The 23,656-nt window shown below is 43.4% G+C and overlaps 1 protein-coding gene across 1 annotated transcript in view; it reads left to right on the top strand.

Annotated features, from left to right (window-relative positions):
• Positions 1 to 990: 990 nt before the first annotated feature.
• The window catches only part of daglb (diacylglycerol lipase, beta), a 40,263-nt gene continuing 17,597 nt past the window's right edge, over positions 991 to 23,656 (top strand). Inside the window, exons 1-8 of the mRNA XM_080206800.1 lie at positions 991 to 1,219; positions 4,466 to 4,617; positions 5,938 to 6,112; positions 6,435 to 6,684; positions 7,308 to 7,433; positions 8,471 to 8,604; positions 10,444 to 10,570; positions 11,728 to 11,811. Of these exons, the coding sequence (XP_080062926.1) occupies positions 1,125 to 1,219; positions 4,466 to 4,617; positions 5,938 to 6,112; positions 6,435 to 6,684; positions 7,308 to 7,433; positions 8,471 to 8,604; positions 10,444 to 10,570; positions 11,728 to 11,811 (1,143 nt within the window). The 5' untranslated portion in view covers positions 991 to 1,124. The remainder of the gene's footprint in view (positions 1,220 to 4,465; positions 4,618 to 5,937; positions 6,113 to 6,434; positions 6,685 to 7,307; positions 7,434 to 8,470; positions 8,605 to 10,443; positions 10,571 to 11,727; positions 11,812 to 23,656) is intronic.

Below are 23,656 nucleotides of genomic sequence, written 5' to 3' on the forward strand. Positions count from 1 at the left end.
TTTAAATGTTTTGCTAGACAAATTGGCACCCTGCAAATCCAATCTGAATTCTAAGCATACCCCTTACAAGAAACATGATATACTTATATTTCTTAAAGGCACAGTATCATCACAACGAGGAACCAATGTAGGTAAGTGAGCATACAGGGGTGATCATTGGAAAGAACATGATGCGAGTTAGGTCACAAGCAGCACAGCCTTTTGGTTGACCTCAGGTTTGCGGTGGGTAGAATGGGAGACCAGCATTGAAGTGTTTAAATCTAGAAGCAACTAAAAGGATGGACAAGGGTTTCAGCAGCAAATGAGCTGAAATGGGACGAAATTAACCATGTAATGGAAGTGGAATAGGCAGTCTTAGTGATGACATGACTATGTCATTGAAAGCTGATGTCAGATCAAACATGTAACCAAGTTTGTGGTTTAGGCTCAGGCAGTTGCCAGTGAGGGGGATGGAGTTGACAGCCAGGGACCAGTGTTTGGAGAGGAGATTGAAAACAATGTCTTCACGATATCCAGTTGGCAGCAATTTTTGTTCATCCAGTACCGAACATCAGACAAGCAGTTTGATCATTTGAGGATATAGAGGAATTGAGCGATGTAGTGGTGAGATATAGAACTTGTAGTGGTGAGATATAGAACTGGATGTTGTCTGTAACTGACTTTGTAAGCAAATATCAACGATAATCTACATGTGAAAACAGGTCATATGTTTTGGATGATGTGGCAAAGAGAGCAATGTAGGTGAGACATAGCCAGAGGTAATGGTGAGGGAGCAGGAAGAGAAGGCAAGATTCTCTGACTATGATCAGATAAATGGAACCAGGCATCTAGTCATTTAAAATAGAACCCTCCAAATGATTGTGTTTCGCAGGTAACATGATTCTTTCTAACGTGAGGTAGAGGTTGACACCATTCTTTTGGTGTTGGAGGGCGGAACCTTTGTGCGGTGTGTGAGTTGTGGGAGGGGGTTTGTTGTGGGTGGTTCGATAATGGCGGTGCCTGTCATCGTTTGGTGGACTCGGTCTCCGGCTCCGCCTCCTGGGGCTGTGGCTATCAGTGGCCGGGACGCCGTGCATCCAACAGGACTCTGAAGAAGTAGAGGGCGGGGGGGGATAGCTGGAGAGATGCCGGGGCTGGTGGCCTTTGGCAGGCGCTGGTCTCTGGGCAGCGATGACTTGGTGTTTCCCGGGGCCTTCGAGCTGCTGCTGCGGGTTTTGTGGTGAGTAAGAGTTCAGCCTCCGGATCCACCAAACCCCGGCCCCTTCAGGTGGGGGAAGCCAGTGTCCCTCTAAGAGGCTGAAGGCCTCTTTATTCAGCTTAAAATGTGACCTAGTCTCAGTCTTGAGGAATATATCTCAGTGGATTTTGCTGACTGAATGACCCTTTCAATTTGTGTTGTGGCGCTGTGGACAACATCTGTTTCCTATTCTGGGAGCGCTGAATGAGGGTCATCAAGTGACCTGATGGTCCTGCTTCATAGTTAACCAATCGTAACTAATAACAACGGCAACTTGGTTTTGTATAATACCGTTATGGTAAAATGTCCCAAGGTGTTTCACAGCAAGGTTATGAAGAAAAATAATATTACTGAGCCGTACGAGATATTAGGACAGATGACCAAAAGCAAGGCCAAAGAGTTGGTTTTAAGTGGGTGATTTTAAATGACGAGGAAGAGGTAAGGCTGTGTAAAGGTTTAGGGAGGGAATTCCCGAACTTAAAGCTGCCAGTGATGTGTCAGTGGAAGTGGTGAGTGCGCAAGAAGTGAGCATCCTAAACTACAATTTGCTATTTCTGTCTCAAAAATGCAGTCCTTCGTGTCAAAAGTAAAAGTTGAAGCCTGAATCATCGGCAAAATTTGAATATTTATTAATGATTATGCCAACATCTCTTCTAAAAACTGGAAAAAAAGAACATTGTGACGAATGTATTTTTTTAATGATCCGGCCCTTTCTTCAGAAGGATAGATAGCTTTCTGCAACTCCTTCACTTTTTCATGAGTTTCAGGCATGATTAGCCCATAACTTCCACATCCTGTTTAGCAGAACTGGGGGTGGGGCAGCACAGTGGTTAGTGCTGCTGCCTCAGCACCAAAGACCAGGGTTTGATCCCTAGGTTGGGTCACTGTGCAGAGTTTGATTTGATTTATTATTGTCACATGTATTAGCGTACAGTGAAGAGCATCGTTTCTTGCGTGCTATAAAGACAGAGCATACTCTTCATAGAGAAGGAAACGAGTGCAGAATTCAGTGTTACAGTTCTAGATAGGGTGTAGAGAAAGATCAAGTTAATGCAAGGTGGGTCCATTCAAAAGTCTGACGGCAGCAGGGAAGAAGTTGTTCTTGAATTGGTTGGCATGTGACCTCAGACTTTTGTATCTTTTTCCTGATGGAAGAAGGTGGAAGAGGGAATGGCCAGGGTGCATGGGGTCCTTAATTATGCTGGCTGCTTTGCCAAGGCAGCGAAAAGTGTAGACAGTCGATGGTTGGGAGGCTGGTTTGTGTGATAGAATGGGCTACACTCGTGACCTTTTGTAGCTTCTTGCAGTCTTAGGCAGAGCAGGAGCCATACTGAGCTGTGATACAACCAGAAAGAATGCTTTCTATGGTGCATCTGTAAAAGTTGGTGAGAGTTGTAGCTAACATGCCAAATTTCCTTAGTCTTCTGAGAAAGTGGAGGCGTTGAGCTTTTTTAACTAGTGTCGGCATGGGGGGACCAGGCCAGGTTGTTGGTGATCTGGACACTTTAAAACTTGAAGCTCTTGGCCCTTTCTACTTCATCCCTGTTGGTGTAAACAGGGGCATGTTCTCCCCTACGCTTCCTGAAGTCAATGACAATCTCCTTCATTTTGTTGACATTGAGGGAGAGATTATTGTTGCCACACTAGATTCTCTATCTCATTCCTGTACTCTGTCATCATTGAGTTCTTCCTCTATGTGGGTTTCCTCCCACAGTCTGAAAGATGTGCTGATTAGATACATTAGCAATGCTAAATTCTCTCTGTGTACCTGAACAGATGCTGGAGTGTGGCAACTAGAGGATTTTCATAGTAACTTCATTTCATTGTTAATATAAGCCTACTTGTGACTAATAAATAAAAACTTAACAGAAGTAACTTGTGATCTGGATCTTGCAAAACAAGCCAGACCTGAAATTACCTAAAGAGTTTATGTATTGACAGTATAAATGGAAAGATTGGATTATCTGATGTCCTAACGTAATTTGAGTTTGTTTACTTGGTTTGACCTGAAAGACACCCCTCCCCCCGCCCACCCCAATTTATATAGACCCTCTAGCCCTCGATGTCTTGTTACAGATTGACCATGTTGCGAGTAAGTTGAATGTGATAATGTGATTGAAAATAATAAAATGGTTGGTTCCTGAGTGTTTGATGTTTTCTGTGTCTGAACTTGTATTCAAAACACATTCTGCTTTGTCAGAGAATGTCTCTTTTGGATGATATGCTAAGAGCTCCTGTGTTGCCGTTTTTAAAAAAAGCAGCAGTGTTCGCCCCAGTGTCCTGGTCGATATCGGTCCCTTAATCAATGTTATTATAAATCGACTATTGCAGTACTGTTGTGGGGTCTTGTAATGTGCAAATTTGCCACCAATTTTCCCACATTGTAACATTGAAGACATGCTCAAACGAGTGCTTCATTGGACGTACAGTGCTTTGGGATCACCTTAGGGTGTGAAATTTGCAACATCAAATCTTTCTTTTATTTTAAAGATGGTAACTGAAATTCCTGTCTCATTACGTGATACATAGATCCTGCTTTCATAGAGGAGATATATCAGTGTTGGCACCCAGAGAATGGAAGAAGTGTCTGTGGGTGTTGAACTTTCAACAGCAGCACTGTCATCATATAAAAATGGTAATAAAGTGCAAAGCATTAAGATGTTCACCAAGTGTGGAGAGAGGTCAATAAGCAACAATCCAAAGAGGGCGAAAGTAAAGGTTGAGACTAAAGAAACATGTTAAGGATGTAACACAGCAAAAAACAAAATGTCAGCAGCAAAAAAAAGGAAATCTAAGACGAGCAATTTGTAAGATATAGACGGAAAAGAAATTTAACTTCGAAATGGTGCAAAACAAGAGGAAGTAATTCAGATTTCAAGATTAAATTGATTTGACTTAATACAACATAAGCCTGTTGGACTTTAACCTGCTGTTGTGAGACTTCTTACAATTACCATAGGTAGTGAACTATTTGACTATTTAAAAAAAATGTGGTAATCTCTGGTGATTTAGTCTATTCAGTCACCCAATAAATAAGTTCTATGATAAAATGTGCATGTAATTGAACAAGTACTCAATTTTGTCCATGTTACCGTGAAATCATCACTTTGTTCCCACCTTGTTGCAGCGGGCAGGTTTAAAGAAGGTCTAATGTCATTTACTAAGAATGTGTCTACCATACAGATGCATTGGGAAGCTGACTAACCCCAATATCCCTTTGTTTTACAGGTGGATTGGAATCCTGTTTTTGTACTTAACTAATAGAAACCAGTTTGATTGTAAAGGAGGGGGATTCCTCCCGAGTTATCTCACTGTCTTGCTTGTTCTTTTGGCTGCAATTATCTTGGCCCTTTCCGTGATTGTTTGTGTCAGTATGCAAGGTAACTGTTATTCCTTTTCACAAAATAATTGTGCACTTACTGTTTGCTGTATGAGGCTAAAACTGTAAGATATAAATTATTTTGCATGCATTAACTTTTGGGTGATGAATTTGTGGAATAAGTTAGCTTGGAAGGGCACTTAAATGAACGTACAAATGAGGTGAGGTTCGGCACAGAAGTTTAAGCACCAGCCAAGAAGCACAGGAGGTTTAATCGAAACTAAATGATTTTTTTCCTGCAAACATTTTTGGAAATCAGAAAATTAGGAAGCAGATTATCTCCTCTGTTAATGCATTGGCTGGTCAGCAGGGCAGCGTACTTTCTGTTATCCCATGTTGGTGAAATGGTGAGCAAAGGCCGTCCTCCGTTTGATATTAAGAAACATAGACCAATTGTCTGTGTGTTGAGTTAGCAGATCTTAATCTTGGCACAGCAGAGGATTTGAAGCATCCTTCTTTTGTGTGGGTTGCTTTTCTTCTCTCTCTCTTCTTTCCTCCCACCCCCACCCTGGTCCCTGTACCTTCACTGCTTTGGCCATACGCTCAGGAATTTTCTCTCTGAACTCCTCCAGTTCTTCTTTGAGACCTCCTTAATACCTACCCACTTCTGATCACCCTTTCTGGCTGCTGTTGTGTGTCCCACGTTATATAGTTACTATACTTCAAAAGTACTTCATTAGCTGTGAAGTGCTTTGGAGTGTATAGAAGTCGTGGAAAGTTCTTTTTAAGTGTAAGCCTTTCTTTCTCCTACTTTAATCTCCTCTTTGGTCTTGACACCCTTTTTTAATATCACATTTTAGGATATCTTTAATGTTAAATGCATTATATAAATGAAAAATGGCTATTATTGGATTAAAGGAGAGAAAATCCAGTCAAATTTCCTGCTCCTGTTTGGTATGTAGTAGTAACTTTTCCCTGGATGACCTTGTGGGTAATTATGTGGGTGCGGTGTTTTTCCATTAGTATTTTTTAATGGGTTTCAACTTCTTGTCAGCTCTCCCTCTGAGTCAGGAAGTCTGTTGTTCAATCTAAGGTGATAGTGCAGTTTTCCCGCAATACTGTACTGGGAGTATCTCAGAAATGTTATCTTTTGGTTGAGGCATGACACTAAGGCCCTGCCTTCCCTCTTGGGGGGGATGTCAAATATATAAATGACATTTCCACACACTTTGGAGTTGAAATTCAAGCTCCAGAGTCCTAGACCCAGCTGATCATGATACCACTGCCAACCTTGTCCTCCCATAGGTAAATGATCCCCAGCATGAAAGAAATGCAGAAAATTACTGTACTCATTTCACTCTTGATTTTTCTCTGTTTGCAGGAACTATTATCAATCCAGGTCCAAGACGATATATCCCAATTCTGATCTATATCCGTACCTTTCTTTACTTACCTGAACTCGCCTGGGCCATCTTAGGTGCTGTTTGGGTCAATGATGAAAGCCAGGGCTGTGCTCCTTCCATTGTTAACACAATTACTATAGCTGTCATTGCTAGGTAAGAGAATATTTGTAACCCATTGTAACATTGAGCAAATGCTTCAGCTTTGATTTAACAATTCATCTGAAAGAAGACAACTCTGGCAGTGCAACATTCCTTCCTTAGTACTGCACTGGTAGTGTCATCTTAGATTTTGTGCTCAAGTCTCCATATTGTGCTTGAACCCATGACTGGCAGGAGTGCCACCCAGTGAGCTGTGGCTGAGTGCCACAAATGTGCAAATAAGGAATGAGTTTGGAATCTAGCAGAATTTTATTTTTGTTACAAAAATCAAGTATGAGTGTTTCACACTAATCCTGGAAAAATATCCTTTCCACAGCTGGATTTTCTTATTCTTCACGATCATTGCTGTCCTCGTTTTTTTCGACCCTCTGGGCAGACGCAAGAGATTGAACTTTGTAACAAGCAGGGTGCATAACCTGGTGAGCAGTGACTCGGTCCAGGCCAAGTCTGTGGCAGCACGGGTATGGGAGTGCAGGTTGAAGCTGTTATGTTGTTGTGTTACAAAGGATGCAGATAACCAGGCTGCCTTTACAAACATCGGGGAACTCTTTAGTGCCTTTTTTATGGTAAGTTTTTCTTTTAAATCATATTTTTGTGTAACATTTTGTTAAAAGCTTGTCAAATCTGTACATAGTTTAATGTCACAGGCCATTTGCCTTAAGCTTGATATCACAGAATTTTTATGATGCAGAAGGACGCCAATTTGGCCCACTGTGTCTGCAGTGGCTCTCCAAATGAGCATCATGACTTACTGCCATTCCCCTGCCTTTTCCCTGTATCCCTGCACATTGGGAGGAAGAAAAAAGTTTAGAAGTCACTGATGTTTTGGCAAATTGGAGTAATTAATTGGCTAAATACTTAGGTTTGCTGAGCACTGTATTTTAACAACAGCTTACGATTTTTATTCTTAATTAAACTATGCACAGGTATTCCCCCTTGTTTTCCTTTGGACCAGCTAAATGTTTTTGTCAGTCTTTAAAATTTTGCTGAAACGTTTTCTGTCAGCTGATGGAGCTTTATATTGGCACTGTAATCTTTGTAGCCTTGTTGTATTTTGGCACCCAATGTTCCTTTTCTATTGGGGAATGTCAGGAATGTATTCTGACAAGTACTCACTTGATGTTGTAGATTTTTAGGTAAAATATTTCTATTCATACCTTTCTTTTGGTTTTTTCCTCTCTATGGGCAGGACACAGACCTGGTGCCTGGTGATATTGCTGCAGGACTGACTCTTCTGCACCAGGAACAGGATAAGAGAGAACAGAGCAAGGATCTGGAGGAGATTACTTGTACTGTCTCCCAACCACAGTCTATTGTAGGTTCAGTTTCAAGAATTTTAAATCTCATTACACTGACAGTGATTTTTTTCATTTCTCAATAAGGAAACACAAACCTATTTCTCTCTTTTACAAATGCTGAAATTAAATTCCCAAACACACAAAAAGTGACTTTTCCTTATGGTTACTACAGTGAGATGACTGACTTCTGCAGGATCAAAGTACAAGGAGAACTTTGGATCTCACAAATCGTTGACCCTGATCATCAGTGGTAGAGTAAAACAATACGTACAGCACCACAACAGACCATTCAACCAACCAGTCCAAGTTGCTGTTTATGCTCCCACTCTTGATCTCATTTTATCAACATATCCTTCTGCTGATTCTCCCTGCTGCTTATCTAGTTTCCCCTTAAATGCATCCATCTGCCTCAATTACTATATATACTCTGCTTTCTATTTGTTGTCAATGTGAAAGTAATATCCCTTTTAAGATCATTTTGATGAAGTGTTCTCCCACAACGTTTCCTGGGAGGGAAAGAAACTCCTTGAATCACTATAGGAAATATTTTGTCTTTAATGCTACCATAATGTTGACAGTTCTGTGTGGCATCTACACTTGGATTGTGTTGACAATCAGTAAGTGTGAACGTGTATTGCCAATGCTGCCTGCGTGGCTTCAATTGCCAGCCACGTGATGTATATGTAACCATTCGTGCATTAATTGCAGAAACACTTGCTTACTCACCATTCTGCCACTTTGGACACAGCCCTTAGCAGTGCCCCCACACAACAGGTAATACTTCCGGTCTTTGCCAAGCTGAAAGCACCAGTGTTGAAGTATCTGCAAAGACCACTGTGCAGGAACTAGGCTGCACATAAACTTCATATCATTAGATAGGCTGACCGGTCATTCCTTATGAGCTTGCTGATCAGCATTACCCAGGACAGAAGCAGCTGATTTTACCTTGTCCCCAACTCTGATGCAGTCTTATGAAATTGACCAGAGAGGCTAATTCCTGTTCTGTTCTCTTTAAGTTGTTTGTGTGTTTTGGTATTATCTGTTATTTTTCCAGGCTGAGGAGCTAGATATAGAATTAGAAAATTCTGCCCACTATATGCAGTTTGCTGTCGCAGCTTATGGATGGCCACTGTACATCTTCAGTCACCCACTAAGTGGCCTGTGCAAGCTGAGCCGTAACTGTATGTGGTAAGTCCTGATCATTAACAGTGTCTCTAACCTGTTTAGCACATACGTTGTATTAAGTATGACTGACAATGGTACTACGTCCAACGTGGATATCGTATCATAGGTTTTCAAACGTAAGATAATTGTCCAGTTCCCTTTTGAAAGCCATGGTTGATTCTGTCTCCACCGCACTTCAGGCAGTGCATTCCGGATTCTAATCATTTGCTGTGTAAATAAAAATATTTCCTTCTGTGTCCTCTAGCTCTCAACCCTTCCACCAATGAGAACAGTTTTCTCCTTATCTACTTTGTCTAGGTCCCTTGTGATTTTGCATACTCTATCAAGTCTCCTCTCAACATGCTTTTCTCTAAGGAGAGCAACCCAGTTCACCACTCTCTCTATGAACTTGCAATCTCATCCCTGGAACCATTCCCGGACATCTTTTTTGCAACCTCTCCAATGCCTTCCTAAAGCGTAATGCCCAGAATTTGACACACTACTCCAGTTGAGGCAGAATCCAGTTTTCATAAAGACTGATATCACTTTTTTAAGCTTTTGTACAGTGCACCTCTACTTATAAAAGCCAGGACCCCATTGTATGCCTTATATGCTTTCTCAGTCTGCCCTGCCACCACCACCAATTTGTACAAATATGCCCTGCACTCCTTTGAGAATTATACCCATTCATTTTTAGTCTTCCATGAGGTAGTGCAGGGGCCAATTACAGATCAAAAGTAAGATGATCTTGTGTAGACAGAGGTCATGATTGGTAAAGGAATCAAAGGTTACAGAGAAAAGGTGGGAGAATGGCGCTGAGAAACTTAGTGAGAAGTCTGACAACATCAGATTAAAGTCCGACAGGTTTATTTGGTAGCTGACTCACCTGACAAAGGAGCAGCTCTCTGAAAATTAGTGGTGTTTGCTACCAAATAAACCTGTGGGACTTTAACCTGGTGTTATGAGACTTCTTACTGTGTTTATCCCAGTCCAACACTGGCATCTCCACATGCTGAGAAACTTAGCCATGATTGAATGGCGGAGCAGACTTGATGGGCTGAATGGCCTAATTCTGCGCATGTATCTTATGGTCTTGTGGTTGAGGAAGTAAATGAGAATATTGCATCTGCCTTCACCACGCAAGAGGATGTTGCCTAAAGCTACGTAAATGCAAATCTTTTTTAAAATCTGTCCTTGTACCATATGTACTGTGAAACATCCGTCACTAGAGTGTGAATGTTGCATTAAGCCCTGCAGAGTTAGACTTGAGAAGACTGGAACAGTTGAGAAGTACTCAATGCCAGGAAGCCTGACTGCAATCTGCAATATTGGTGGCATCCTGGTTTCTGATGGGGAATTAAGGGGAAGTGATGTAAGCTAAATTACAGCCTTGCCCCTTTCGCAGGACAAAAGAGATTTCACAAAGTATGCAGCTTCACGCTGAATTAAGTAGTAATTTCAACTTAGAACAAGTTGCTCCTTCTACTGAGCAATGGCCACTGTACAGAATGCATCAGTCAGACACTGCCACTATCAATGAACATTAGCAACAGGAGGAGTCCAATTAGTCCTCAATACGTCAATTAGATGGCAACTGATCTGTATTTGCCCATCCTGGTCCTACTTTCCTAATACTCAAAATATACTGAGATCAGTTCTGACATTTTCAATTAGCATCCTTCTTCCTAACTCTGCTTAACCACAAGACATTTTGACAGGGTAAGGACAGAGCGGGAATTGAGATTTCCAGATTTCCTCCCTCTTTTTATGTGAAGAGCTGTGTCTATTCTGACTGTCCATTATCTGGTAATTACAAGGCCTAGGAAACTCGTTGGCTTAATGTCAATGTATTTCTCTGTCTAGTTGCGGAAGCCAATTTGCTGAGCAGGACATAGTTGGTGGGGATCACATGGGCTGCCATTTCAACTCCATGCTGCAAACTACAGGGCTGCAGTATCATGACTTCATTCACGTCAGTTTCCATAATAAGGTAATCATTGGCAGGTTAAAAATCTCACCTTGATGCATACTTCAGCTTGATCCAAAAGTGCCAAGGGAACGCTGTCCCTTGCAAGTGCTGTCTTCCAGATGAATGAGGGTCATGTCTATTTATTTCAGTCAACAGTAAAAGTCCCATGTCAATTTGAGTGGTGAGCACAATGGTTAGCACTGCTTCTTCACAGCTCCAGGAACTTGGGTTCGATTCCTGGCTTGGGTCACTGTGTGGAGTTTGCACGTTCTCCTCATGTCTTCATGGCTTTCCTTCCACAGTCTATAGATGTGCAGGTTAGGTTGATTGGCCATGCTAAAATTGTCCCTCAGTGTCCTGAGATGCATAGGTTAGAGGAATTAGTGGGTGTGGGGGTAGGGCCTGGGTGGGATTGTGGCCGGTGCAGTCTCGATGGGTGCAATGGCCTCTTTCTAGACTTGGGTTTTCATGATTCTATGAATTTTGAAAGAAGGGCAAAGATTTCTCCATTGTCTTCTATTGAAGAGCTGATTTATCTGGGAATTCATTTATTTGCTGTTTATGGGAGCTTGCTGTTTACAAATTGGTCAAGTTTCCCATGTTACATTGGTAGACTGCACAAGCAGAGTAACCTGTTTAATGTGAAATGCAATGGGACTTTGAGGACAACAAGGTGGACACTGTAAAAATGCAAATTTCCCCACCCTGGCTTAGAAATATCTTTAATCTCTGTCTGACCAATCTATTGTTTTAAAAAAAAATGCTGTTAGTGATAAACCTTGAATGTAACAGTTCCTCTTTTATCAAAGGCAGCAGTTTGTGATTGGAGAGATTATCAGTGCAATACTGAGGAAATGTTTAACATTTGATTGCCCAACTAACCATATGTCCTTATTTCAAATTAGTAAATGCAGAAAAATGTATCCGCTTTGTTGTATTTGCAATAGAGTGAGGGGTCCTCTCCACAGTGCTGTCCATCTACTTGTGAAAGAGGTGGGTTGATGTGCACAATGCTAGGTTTGTCTGTTCCCCATTTTGTAGGGTTATTTAAACCTCGCTTGTTCTTTAACTATTCAGCGTAATAGACATGGCTCAATAATTGTTTTCAGAAAATAATTTGGAATAATTGTGGGCTGCATTAAATCTTTAACATGTTTTATTTTCACCCCATGGTGCAGATTTATGAAATTCCATTTTATGTGGCACTGGATCACAAAAAAGAGGCTGTGGTGGTGGCAGTAAGAGGAACACTTTCTCTTGAGGTTAGTCTTCCTTCAACTTTTTAACACAACCAATCAGTTTAACCTTGGTGGTGGGGAAGCTTCTAAAAATGAAAATTTGGGACAGAATTAATAGTCACTTGGGCAAATGTTAATTAAGGAAAGCCAACATGGATTTGTGAAGGACAAATAGTATTTAATTTACTTTAGTCTTTTGATGAAGTAACAGAGGATTGATGAGCACAATGCTGCTGATTTGATGTCCATGGACTTCCAATAGGCATTTGAAAACAGACTTTGGAGCAAAATTCGAGCTCATGGAATAAAAGGGACAACAGCAAAATCAATATGAAAGTGACAGGAAACAAAGAGCAATGGTGAATTAGGGATGAGCAATAAATGCAACAACACATCCTGTAAATGAATTTTTAAAAAAATCATTGTCTTCTGGACTGGATGAAGGATTAGAGTGGTTTAAAGTTACACCCTAGCTAAGACAGTAACACTACATGCTGCATTCTCTCCTTCTCATAAGCAATATTCTTTGTTTGTAAGAAACAGTACTTTTCACTGTATACAATATATGTGACAATAAATCAAAGTGTCAGTGTTAGGGCTCCTGTTCTTCCTGATATATATTAAAGACCTTTCTTTATTATTTTGTGGATATGAGCTTCACTGGCAAGGTCAGCATTTGTTGCCCATCCCTAATTGCCTATGAATTGAGTGACTTGCTAGGCTGTTTTCAGAGGCTGTTAAGAGTCAACCACGTTGTGTGGATCACCAGACCAGATAAGAGTGGCACATTTTCTTCTCTAAAGGACGTTTGTGAACCAGATTTTTACGACAGTTGATAATTCCATGATCGCCATTAGTGAGGCCAGCTTTCAGTTCCAAATTAATTAATTAATTGAAGTTAAATTCCACCAGCTGCCATGGTGAGATTTCAACCCAGACTCCTAGAGCAATAGTCTGAGTCTTTGGATTGCTAGTTCAGTGACGTTACAACTATATCACCATCTCCCCATGATCTTGGTGTCCAGTGTGTGATTTCAAAAGTTCCATAGGATACAAAACTTGGAAGCACTGTAACAGACAGGAGGGGGATTAATATAACCAGCCCAGAATTCTCCTCTCACCACCTGTTTGTAGATTTTTGATTTTCCCCCCTTTTATAAGTAGAACACCTCAGTTTTGGATGATCCAAACCTCTACTAGTCACCCTACAGCAAACTTGACTGAGATTAAATCAGTACTAGTTTAATTTACACAGCACAAAATACAAGAACAGGATTCACAACATTCTCCCCAACACTTTTTCATTCATACAATAATAAAAAGGATAAGGGAAAGAAAGAGGTACAGGGCAAAGACCTCGACAAAATAAGACTAATTGTTTCACTTGAGTCCAGAATCAAAAGTCCAATGATGTGTTCCTTCAGAACAATTAGTCAGCTGAAACTGATACTGAAGGATCCACTTTTTCAGTAACACTGACTTCCACAATGGATGAAGCACTTAGAGCTGACTTAATCTTGTAATAAGCACCGGTGTTGAAGTTCAAACATTCCAGTAGAAATTGGGATAGGTGAGGGCTAGGCAATTTTAAACCTGGACAGAGTTCTGATTTTGCTGCTACCGGTTTGATGGAAAGTAACAGTTGGAGGTGAACTGCTAGTCTGGAATCCGGCATCTCTTCTGAGTCTAAACAGCGATGGAAGACAAATACCAAAACCTGGATAATTAAAGCAATTCAAACAGCGTAAGTCTCAGTCGTCATGTGATGATGGATTCAGGTCGAGCCATTTGGTTAACAATGCCTCTTGTTAAAACCCATTGTGTTTTAGGCAGGTAATTGTAGATCTGTTGGCACATTGGAAATGAGGCACCAGCCTTTGTCCAGAGCTGGCTGGTTCGAATGTCTCATTTACTATTCTTCATGTTGGCTTGGCTGGAATGTTTATACAATGCAAGGAGCATCATATTCCAGGAGTTTGAGGAGTTAGCCTTTGTCCTTTTTTAAACTGCTGAGAAACTTCCAGAACTACCATCGTGTGGTCAAATTCAGCCATTTTAACAGTGCAATTATTTGTCTTTTTTTTAAAAAAGTATATAAAGTACAGTATATGTAGGCATATATGTTATCCTTCATGACTTCTGGGCTGACAGTTGTGAACTGTGAGGATAGAGTAGAACTCCAAAAGGACATAGTTAGTGGAATGGGCAGACAAATGGCAGATAAGTTTAATACGAAGAGTGATCAATTTTGGTATGAAGGTGGAGCAACAATATAAAATAAAGGGTACAGTTCTAAAAGGGATATTTGAGCATAGGGACATGGGTTTAGAGATGGCAGAACAGTTTGAGAACAGTTACTGAAGCATATGGCATTCTGCACTTTTATAATGCATCTTTCCATTAACAAAGCAAGTAAGATATGTTAAACATGATAAGACACTCATTCAGCCTCAACTGAAGTATTGCACCCCATTCTGGGAACCACTCTTTAAAATAAATGTGAAGGCTTTGAAGAAAGTGCAGTAAAGATTCACATGGGTCACGAGTAACTTGATGAATGAAGAACTTCAGTTATATATTGGATAAAAGCAAATTACTGCAGATACTGAAATCTGAAACTGAAAGAGAAAATGCTGGAAAATCTCAGCAGGTCTGGCAACATCCGTAAGGAGAGAAAAGAGCTGACATTTCAAATCCAGGCGACCCTTTGTCAAAGCTAAAAGCCATAGAGAGTGGGAGATATTTATACTGCAGGGTCAATAAATGAAAGATGAATCATAACCACAGAAACCAGGGGAAAAGCCTGCTGATGGCTGTCCAGAGAAAGTAGAGGGTCTGAATGGCCAAACGGCAGAGAAGCTAAAATGAAGATGTTGGGGGGAGGGGGGTGGAATGGATGGGACAGAGGTAAGATTTAGAAAAGGAGAAGCAAAGAGGTAAAAAAGGTAAAGGAAGGGGGATAAAGTGGGGAGAAAAATGAAGAAAGACAATAAAAAAAAGACAACAGTAAAAATTAAATAAAATGAAAACAGAGGTCAAGGTGAGATAGAGCAAATCATTTGAAGTTGTTGAATTTGATGTTGAAATCGGAAGGTTGTAAATTGTCTAGCCGGAAGATGAGATGCTGTTCCTCCAGATTGCGTTAAGCTTCGTTGGAACATTGCAGCATGCCAAGGATGGGCATGGGAGCAAGATCGTATGTTAAAATGGCAAGCAACCGGAAGGTTGGGGTCCTTGTTCTGGAGGAGGGGAGTGGGCGAGGGAGATAGACTGCACGCTGTTGAGGACCCTGTTGACAACTGTAGATAGTAATCTACAGTTGAGAAAAAAGGAATGCTTCTAATATATTAGAAGCACCACTTTGGAAGGTGGCATCATTGGAACAAATGCAATGGAGGTGAAGGAGCTAGTCTGGAATCCGGCAAGAGGCTGGAGTCCTTACAGGATGTAGAGTGTGAAGATCTGTAGTCCAGATAGCTGTGGGATTCAGTGGGCTTGTAATGAACATTGGTAGATAGTCTATTGCTGGGAATAGAGACAGAAAAGCAAGGTAAGGGAAGTATCTGAGATGGACCAGGTGAAGGTGATGGTGGGTGGAAACTGGAAGTGAAGTTGATGAATTTTTCGAGGTCTGGACAAATGCATGAAGCGGCACCGAAATAGTTATCGATATAAGAACATAAGAACATAAGAAATAGGAGCAGAAGTAGGCCATCTGGCCCTTCGAGCCTGCCCCGCCATTCAATAAGATCATGGCTGATCTGTCGTGGCTCAGTTCCACTTTCCCGCCCTCTCCCCATAACCCTTAATCCCTTCTCTTATTAAAAACCCATCAACCCGCTTCTTAAAAATATTTAGCGAGGCAGCCTCCACCACTTCAACGGGCAGAGAATTCCAGAGATTCACCACCCTTTGAGTGAAGAAGTTCCTCCTCAACTCCGTTCTGAACCGCCCCCCCTTTATCTTGAGGCTGTGCCCCCTAGTCCTACTGTCTTTTTTGAGCGGGAAGAGTCTCTCCACCTCTATCCTATCCATCCCATTCATCATCTTATACGTCTCAATGAGATCTCCCCTCATTCTTCTAAACTCTAACGAGTACAAGCCTAGTTTATTCAGCCTCTCCTCATAGCTCAACCCCCTCAACTCCGGTATCAGCCTAGTAAACCTCCTCTGCACTCCCTCCAAGGCCAAAATATCCTTGCGCAGGTGCGGCGCCCAAAACTGCACACAGTACTCCAGCTGCGGCCTCACCAATGCCCTATACAGCTGCAGCAAGACCTCCCTACTTTTATATTCAATCCCCCTTGCTATGAAGGCCAGCATCCCATTCGCCTTCCTGACCACCTGCTGCACCTGCAAGCTGGGTTTTTGCGACTCATGCACAAGGACCCCGAGGTCCCTCTGCACCGTCGCCTGCTGCAGTTTTTCGCCACGTAAGTAATAGTCCTTCCTACCATTCTTCCTACCAAAGTGGACCACCTCACACTTGCCAACATTAAATTCCATTTGCCATTTCCTGGCCCATTCGCCCAGCCTATCTAGATCCTTCTGCAGACTCTCCACACCCTCCGCACAATTTGCCTTTCCCCCAATCTTGGTGTCATCAGCAAATTTCGACACCCTACACTCGGTTCCCTCCTCCAGATCATCTATATAAATGGTAAATAGCTGAGGCCCCAGCACCGACCCCTGGGGCACCCCACTAGTCACCAACCGCCAATCCGAATAGCACCCATTGACCCCCACTCTCTGCCTCCTATTTGACAACCAATCCTCTATCCACGCTAACACCCTACCCCCAACTCCATGTCCTCTGACCTTCTGCAGTAACCTCTTGTGAGGTACCTTATCAAACGCCTTCTGAAAATCCAGAAAGACCACATCCACCGGCTCTCCTCTATCCACCGCCCTAGACACATCCTCATAGAACTCCAGTAAATTTGTCAGACACGACTTCCCTTTAATGAAACCGTGTTGCGTCTGCCCTATCAAGCAATTCCCTTCAAGATGCCTCGCAATTTCCTCCTTAATGACGGATTCTAACATTTTACCTACCACAGACGTTAAACTAACCGGCCTGTAATTCCCCGCCTTTTGCCTGGCACCCTTCTTAAACAACGGCGTAACATTAGCCGTTTTCCAATCCTCCGGCACTTCCCCGGAATCCAGCGACGTCTGGAAAATAACCACCAAGGCATCCACTATCACCTCCGCCATTTCTTTCAGAACCCTCGGATGCATTCCATCCGGTCCTGGGGACTTGTCCACAATCAGCCCCTCCAGTCTGTTGCGCACCACCTCTCTAGTAACAGTAATGTCATTGAGACCCTCCAGTCCTACCACCTTTCCATCGCTAACACCCGGCAAATTATTCACGTCCTCCTCCGTGAAGACAGAAACAAAAAAGTTATTCAAGACCTTAGCCATATCCCCATCCCCTACCACTAGGTCCCCTTTCTCATCCGCTAAGGGACCAACGTTCACCCTAGCCAGCCTCTTCCTTTTTATATATTTATAAAAACTCTTGCTATCCTTTTTTATATTAAGCGCTAGCCCAGCTTCATAGCTTCTTCTACCCTCCTTTATCAACTTTTTTGTCAATCTTTGTTGACATTTAAACCTCTCCCAATCCTCTTCTCGCCCACTGCTCTTAGCTACTCTAAATTCCTCCGCTTTTAATTTAACACTTTCCTTCACCTCCTTCGTTATCCACGGCTTATTACCTCTCTTCCTACTGTCCTTTTTAACCATCGGAATAAATTTCTGCTGAGCACCAAGAAAGATCTCCTTAAAGATATGCCGATAAAGGAGTTGTGAGAGGGGACCTGGGTAGGCTTGGAATAAGGAAAGTTTCACATATCCCTTAAGACAAGCATAGCTAGGAATCGTGCAGATACCCATTGCTACTCCTTTAATTTGGAGAAAGTGGGATGAGTTAAAGGAAAAGTTGTTGAAAGAGAGAACAAGTTCAGCCAGACCTGAACAATTCCCATCCACCACTCCTCCACCTGGCTGAACTTGTTCTGTCTCTCAACATTTCCTTTAATTCAACAACTTCAAATAATTTGCTCTACCCCACCTCGACCCTTTTGTTTTCATTCTATTTTGTTTAATTTTTAATTGTTCTCTATTTTTTTTATTTCTTTATTGTCTTTCTTCATCCCCCTCCCACTCTTTCTCCCTACTTTAACCCCCTTCCCTTACCTTTTCTCCCCCTTTGCTTCATTCCCTTACCCTGCAGCATAAATATCTCCCAGCTTCTGTGCCTTTTAGCTTTGACAAAGGATCGTCTGGACTTGAAATGTCAGCTCTTTCCTTACAGGTGCTGCCAGACCTGCTGGGATTTTCCAGCATTTTCTCTTTTGACTTCAGTTACATAGAAAGATTGGAGAAAATTGAGAGATTTGATAAAGGTATTCAAAATGCTGAGGATCTGAAAGAGTAGACAGGGAGAAACAGTTCCCATTGGTGGGAAGATTGTGAACCAGAGGGGACAGATTCAAGTTAATTAGCAAAATTAAAAAATGGCAACATTAGGAAAAGCTTTTTCAAACAGCGGGTGGTTAGGATCTGGAATGCACTACCTAAGAATGTGGTAGAGGCAGGGCCAGTTGAAGCTTTCGAGGGATTTAGATTATCTGAAAACAAAGAATGTACAGGGAGCATAAGAACATAAGAAATAGGAGCAGGAGTAGGCCATCTAGCCCTTCGAGCCTGCCCCGCCATTCAATAAGATCGTGGCTGATCTGTCGTGGCTCAGTTCCACTTTCCCGCCCTCTCCCCATAACCCTTAATCCCCTCTCTTATCAAAAACCCATCAACCCGCGTCTTAAAAATATTTAGCGAGGCAGCCTCCACCACTTCAACGGGCAGAGAATTCCAGAGATTCACCACCCTTTGAGTGAAGAAGTTCCTCCTCAACTCCGTTCTAAACCGCCCGCCCTTTATCTTGAGGCTGTGCCCCCTAGTCCTACTGTCTTTTTTCAGTGGGAAGAGTCTCTCCACCTCTATCCTATCCATCCCATTCATCATCTTATACGTCTCAATGAGATCTCCCCTCATTCTTCTAAACTCCAACGAGTACAAGCCTAGTTTATTCAGCCTCTCCTCATAGCTCAACCCCCTCAACTCCGGCATCAGCCTAGTAAACCTCCTCTGCACTCCCTCCAAGGCCAAAATATCCTTGCGTAAGTACGGCGCCCAAAACTGCACACAGTACTCCAGCTGCGGCCTCACCAATGCCCTATACAGCCGCAGCAAGACCTCCCTACTTTTATATTCAATCCCCCTCGCTATGAAGGCCAGCATCCCATTTGCCTTCCTGACCACCTGCAAGCTGGGTTTTTGCGACTCGTGTACAAGGACCCCGAGGTCCCTCTGCACCGTCACCTGCTGCAGTTTTTCTCCACGTAAGTAATAATCCTTCCTACCATTATTCCTACCAAAGTGGACCACCTCGCACTTGCCAACATTAAATTCCATTTGCCGGTTCCTGGCCCATTCGCCCAGCCTATCTAGATCCTTCTGTAGACTCTCCACACCCTCCGCACAATTTGCCGTTCCACCAATCTTGGTGTCATCAGCAAATTTCGACACCATACACTTGGTTCCCTCCTCCAGATCATCTATATAAATGGTAAATAGCTGAGGCCCCAGCACCGACCCCTGGGGCACTCCACTAGTCACCATCCGCCAATCCGAATAGCACCCATTGACCCCCACTCCCTGCCTCCTATTTGACAACCAATCCTCTATCCACGCTAACACCCTACCCCTGACCTTCTGCAATAACCTCTTGTGACGTACCTTGTCAAACGCTTCTGAAAATCCAGAAAGACCACATCCACCGGCTCTCCTCTATCCACCGCCCTAGACACATCCTCATAGAACTCCAGTAAATTTGTCAGACACGACTTCCCCTTAACGAAACCGTGCTGCGTCTGCTCTATCAAGCCATTCCCCTCAAGGTGCCTCGCTATTTCCTCCTTGATGACGGATTCTAACATTTTACCTACAACAGACGTTAAACTAACCGGCCTATAATTCCCTGCCTTTTGCCTGGCACCCTTCTTAAACAACAGCGTAACATTAGCCATTTTCCAATCTTCTGGCACTTCCCCAGAATCCAGCGACGTCTGGAAAATAACCACCAAGGCATCCACTATCACCTCTGCCATTTCTTTCAGAACCCTCGGATGCATTCCATCCGGTCCTGGGGACTTGTCCACAATCAGCCCCTCCAGTCTGTCGAGCACCGCCTCTCTAGTAACAGTAATGTCATTAAGACCCTCCAGTCCTACCACCTTTCCATCTCTAACACCCGGCAAATTATTCACGTCCTCCTCCGTGAAGACAGAAACAAAAAAGTTATTCAAGACCTCAGCCATATCCCCATCCCCTACCACTAAGTCCCCCTTCTCATCTTCTAAGGGACCAAAGTTCACCCTAGCCAGCCTCTTCCTTTTTATATATTTATAAAAACTCTTGCTATCCTTTTTTATATTAAGCACTAGCCCAGCTTCATAGTTTCTCCTACCCTTCTTTATCAACTTCTTTGTCAATCTTTGTTGACATTTAAACCTCTCCCAATCCTCTTCTTGCCCGCTACTCTTAGCTACTCTAAATGCCTCCGCTTTTAATTTAACACTTTCCTTCACCTCCTTCATTATCCACGGCTTATTACCTCTCCTCCTACTGTCCTTTTTAACCATCGGAATAAATTTCTGCTGAGCACCAAGAAAGATCTCCTTAAAGATCCTCCAGTGTTCCTCAGCAGACCTACCTTCCAACGCGCTCCCCCAGTCAACATTCGCCAATTCTTCTCTCATCCTTCCGCACTCCCCTTTGTTCAAACAAAGGACGCGTGTCCGGCAACCCACTTTCTCCTCTTCCATCTGCACCAGAAACTCCTCCATACAATGATCACTCTCCCCAAGAGGATCCTTCACCACAAGGTCCCTAATTCTACCCGCCTCATTACATAACACCAGATCCAAGATAGCTCGCTCCCTCGTCGGCTCCAACACACACTGTTCAAGGAAACTATCCCGGCAGCGTTCCAAGAACTCCTCCTCGAGCCCACCTCGTCCAACGTGGGTCGACCAATCAATATGCAGATTGAAATCCCCCATAACTACGGCCGTCCCATTCTTGCACGCCGCACTTATTTGCGTGTTAACAGCCCGCCCCACCTCCAGATCATTATTTGGGGGTCTATAGACGACACCCACCGGCGTCTTCCTCCCTTTGCTGTTCCTAATCTCTACCTGCAACGATTCCACTTTCTGCTCCTTGGCTCCAATATCATCCCTTGCTACCACCCTGATGCTATCCTTAATCAACAGAGCTACGCACCCCCCTCTTTCCTCCCGCCTATCCTTCCTAAACACTTGATACCCCTGGACATTCAGCTCCCAGTCCCTGTCACTTTGCAGCCACGTCTCTGTAATGGCCACCAGATCATATCCATTTGTGCCGATCTGCGCCACCAGCTCATCCACTTTATTCCGAATGCTTTGTGCATTCAGATAAAGTGCCTTCATCCCAGCCTTCACCTGGACCCTGTCTGATGTAACGCCACCAACCATACTCACGCCCCCTACTCCCTTTATTATTGGGACATCCTTGGCCTCTACCCTTACCTGTACTGTCTCCTTCACTTTAGACCCTGTAATGTCACCTACCCTCGCACCACCACCACCCCCCCCAATTAGTTTAAAGCCCTGTCTACAGCCCTCTTTACTCAATTCACCAGCACTCTGGTCCCAGCACAGTTCAGACCAACCCCATCCCGCCTGAACAGGTCCCACCTACCCCAATACTGATGCCAATGCCCCATAAATTCAAACCCATTCCTCCCACACCAATCCCTGAGCCACCCATTCACTTCCTTAATCCTATCAACCCTACGCCCGTCTGTACTCGGTTCAGGCAGTAGCCCAGAGATAACCACCTTGTCGGTTCTACTTTTTAATTCCATTCCCAGCTTTTCATACTCCCTCCCCAGATCCTCACTTCGCATTTTGCCTATGTCGTTGGCACCCACATGTACCACAACGACCGGATTCTCACCCTCCCACTCCAGGTTCCTCTGCAGCCCAGATGCGACATCCTGGACCCGAGCACCAGGCAGACAACACACCCTTCTGTGCACTTTGTCATTGTGACAAAGGACAGTGTCAATACCCTTCACCCCACTATCCCCAATCACTACTACGTTCCTTTTCACCTTCTCTTTGCCTATGTCCTGCTGCATCACTGTACCGTGTGCAGTTTGCTCACTGACCTCACCTCCCTCGTCCTCGTCCACACTGGAAGCAAGAACCTCAAACCTGTTATGCAGATTGAGAGGCTGAGGCCTCCGCTCCCCACCCTCCCTCCTCTCAGCAGTCCCCTCTGGTTCCTGACCCTTAGAGTTAGCCAGTCTAGGGGGGGTGGATGTCTCTTGCACCCCATTGACAATGGCACCCTCTCTCCCCCTGATGAGCCTCAGTGTCTGTAGCTCAGAGGCCAGCTCATCTACCTTGAGCTGGAGCTCCTCCAGCAACCTGCACTTACTGCAGACATGGTCACCGGGAAGGGCCCTGGGGTCCACCAGTTCCTACATCATACAGAAACAACACATCACATGCCCCTCCATTATTCACTGTAGTGGTATTGAAAATTTCAACACAAACTTACCTGGCCCTTTTGATCTTAAGCCCTAATAGCTCACTCTGCTCCCCCTCACTCCGCTGCCCGCTGTCTACACCAGGCTTCCTTTTAAACCTGGCACCGATTTAAAGCTTGCTGGCCCACAACTCCCTTCTAACCACTCCCTCAGAATTCTTAAAGCAGTAAATACAAAAAGCCCGCAAAAATGCTTTTAAATGCTTTAAACAGTTCTACAAGGTACAAAGTACTTTAAACTTATTTAAACAGGTTTTTAACAGGTAGTTTCTTATCTCTCTCTCTGCTCCTTCACTTGTCTGCTCCAGCAAACAATCGCACATGGGTGGTTCTAGGTAAATTGCTCCTTCAGTAAGACAGCACTTGCATGTTGGGCGAAATGGCCACCTTGGGTGCTGTGACCATTCTATAATTCTATGAGGCACAACAATGGAATAGGCTTGGGGGCTTCTGCTTCCCAGGAGGGCAGGAGATGTAATCATTCATATTTCTTTAAGGTGATTGTCTTTGGGGTTTTCTGAACAGCCTGACTCCATTTTCAATCCTGGAGCCCCCTACCTAGCAGCACTGTGTGTGTACCTACACCGCAGAGATTGCAGCAGTTCAAGAAGGCAGCTCTTCACTACCTTCTCGAGGACAATTAGGAATGGTCAGTGATTGCTGGCCTAGTCAGCACAGCCCATGTCACTTGAACGAAAATTGGAATTTGTAGGGTATTTATAGGTAAACATTTAGCCAACTTTGAGCTGCTGTGTTAACTCACTGAAATATTATTGTTTCTTCTTTTGAAACTTGGAGGTTTCAGCCAAATAAATAGTAATTTCTAATCTATAGCAAGGTTTTATAACAGCAACCTAGAGCCACATACTGGTTGGCCTGGCCTGGCCCGGCCCCCTCAGCCCCTGCTCCCATCACTAGTGATGTCCACCCATCCACAAACTTGAGTGGCATGGGAAGCATCAACGCCACTTCCAGAGCCTGTATATGATAAGTTTGCTAACCTGGCAGTTTAAACATTTGAAGCTCTGACTTTTAAAAATGATTCTGGCAATACTCTTGTAGTAACTGACTAGTGTCACTGGATGTCTCTGTGCAACAATAAACCAGGTTAGATGCTGCTGCTCTGTAGCACCACAGCTGAATAATGCTGGGAATTTGAAAATTAATCACCCATGCTTCCTCTTTCTAATTGTTAATTTTG

This window comes from Carcharhinus amblyrhynchos, chromosome 18, assembly GCF_965287045.1.
Source record: "Carcharhinus amblyrhynchos chromosome 18, sCarAmb.v2.hapA, whole genome shotgun sequence".
Lineage (NCBI taxonomy): Eukaryota > Metazoa > Chordata > Chondrichthyes > Carcharhiniformes > Carcharhinidae > Carcharhinus > Carcharhinus amblyrhynchos.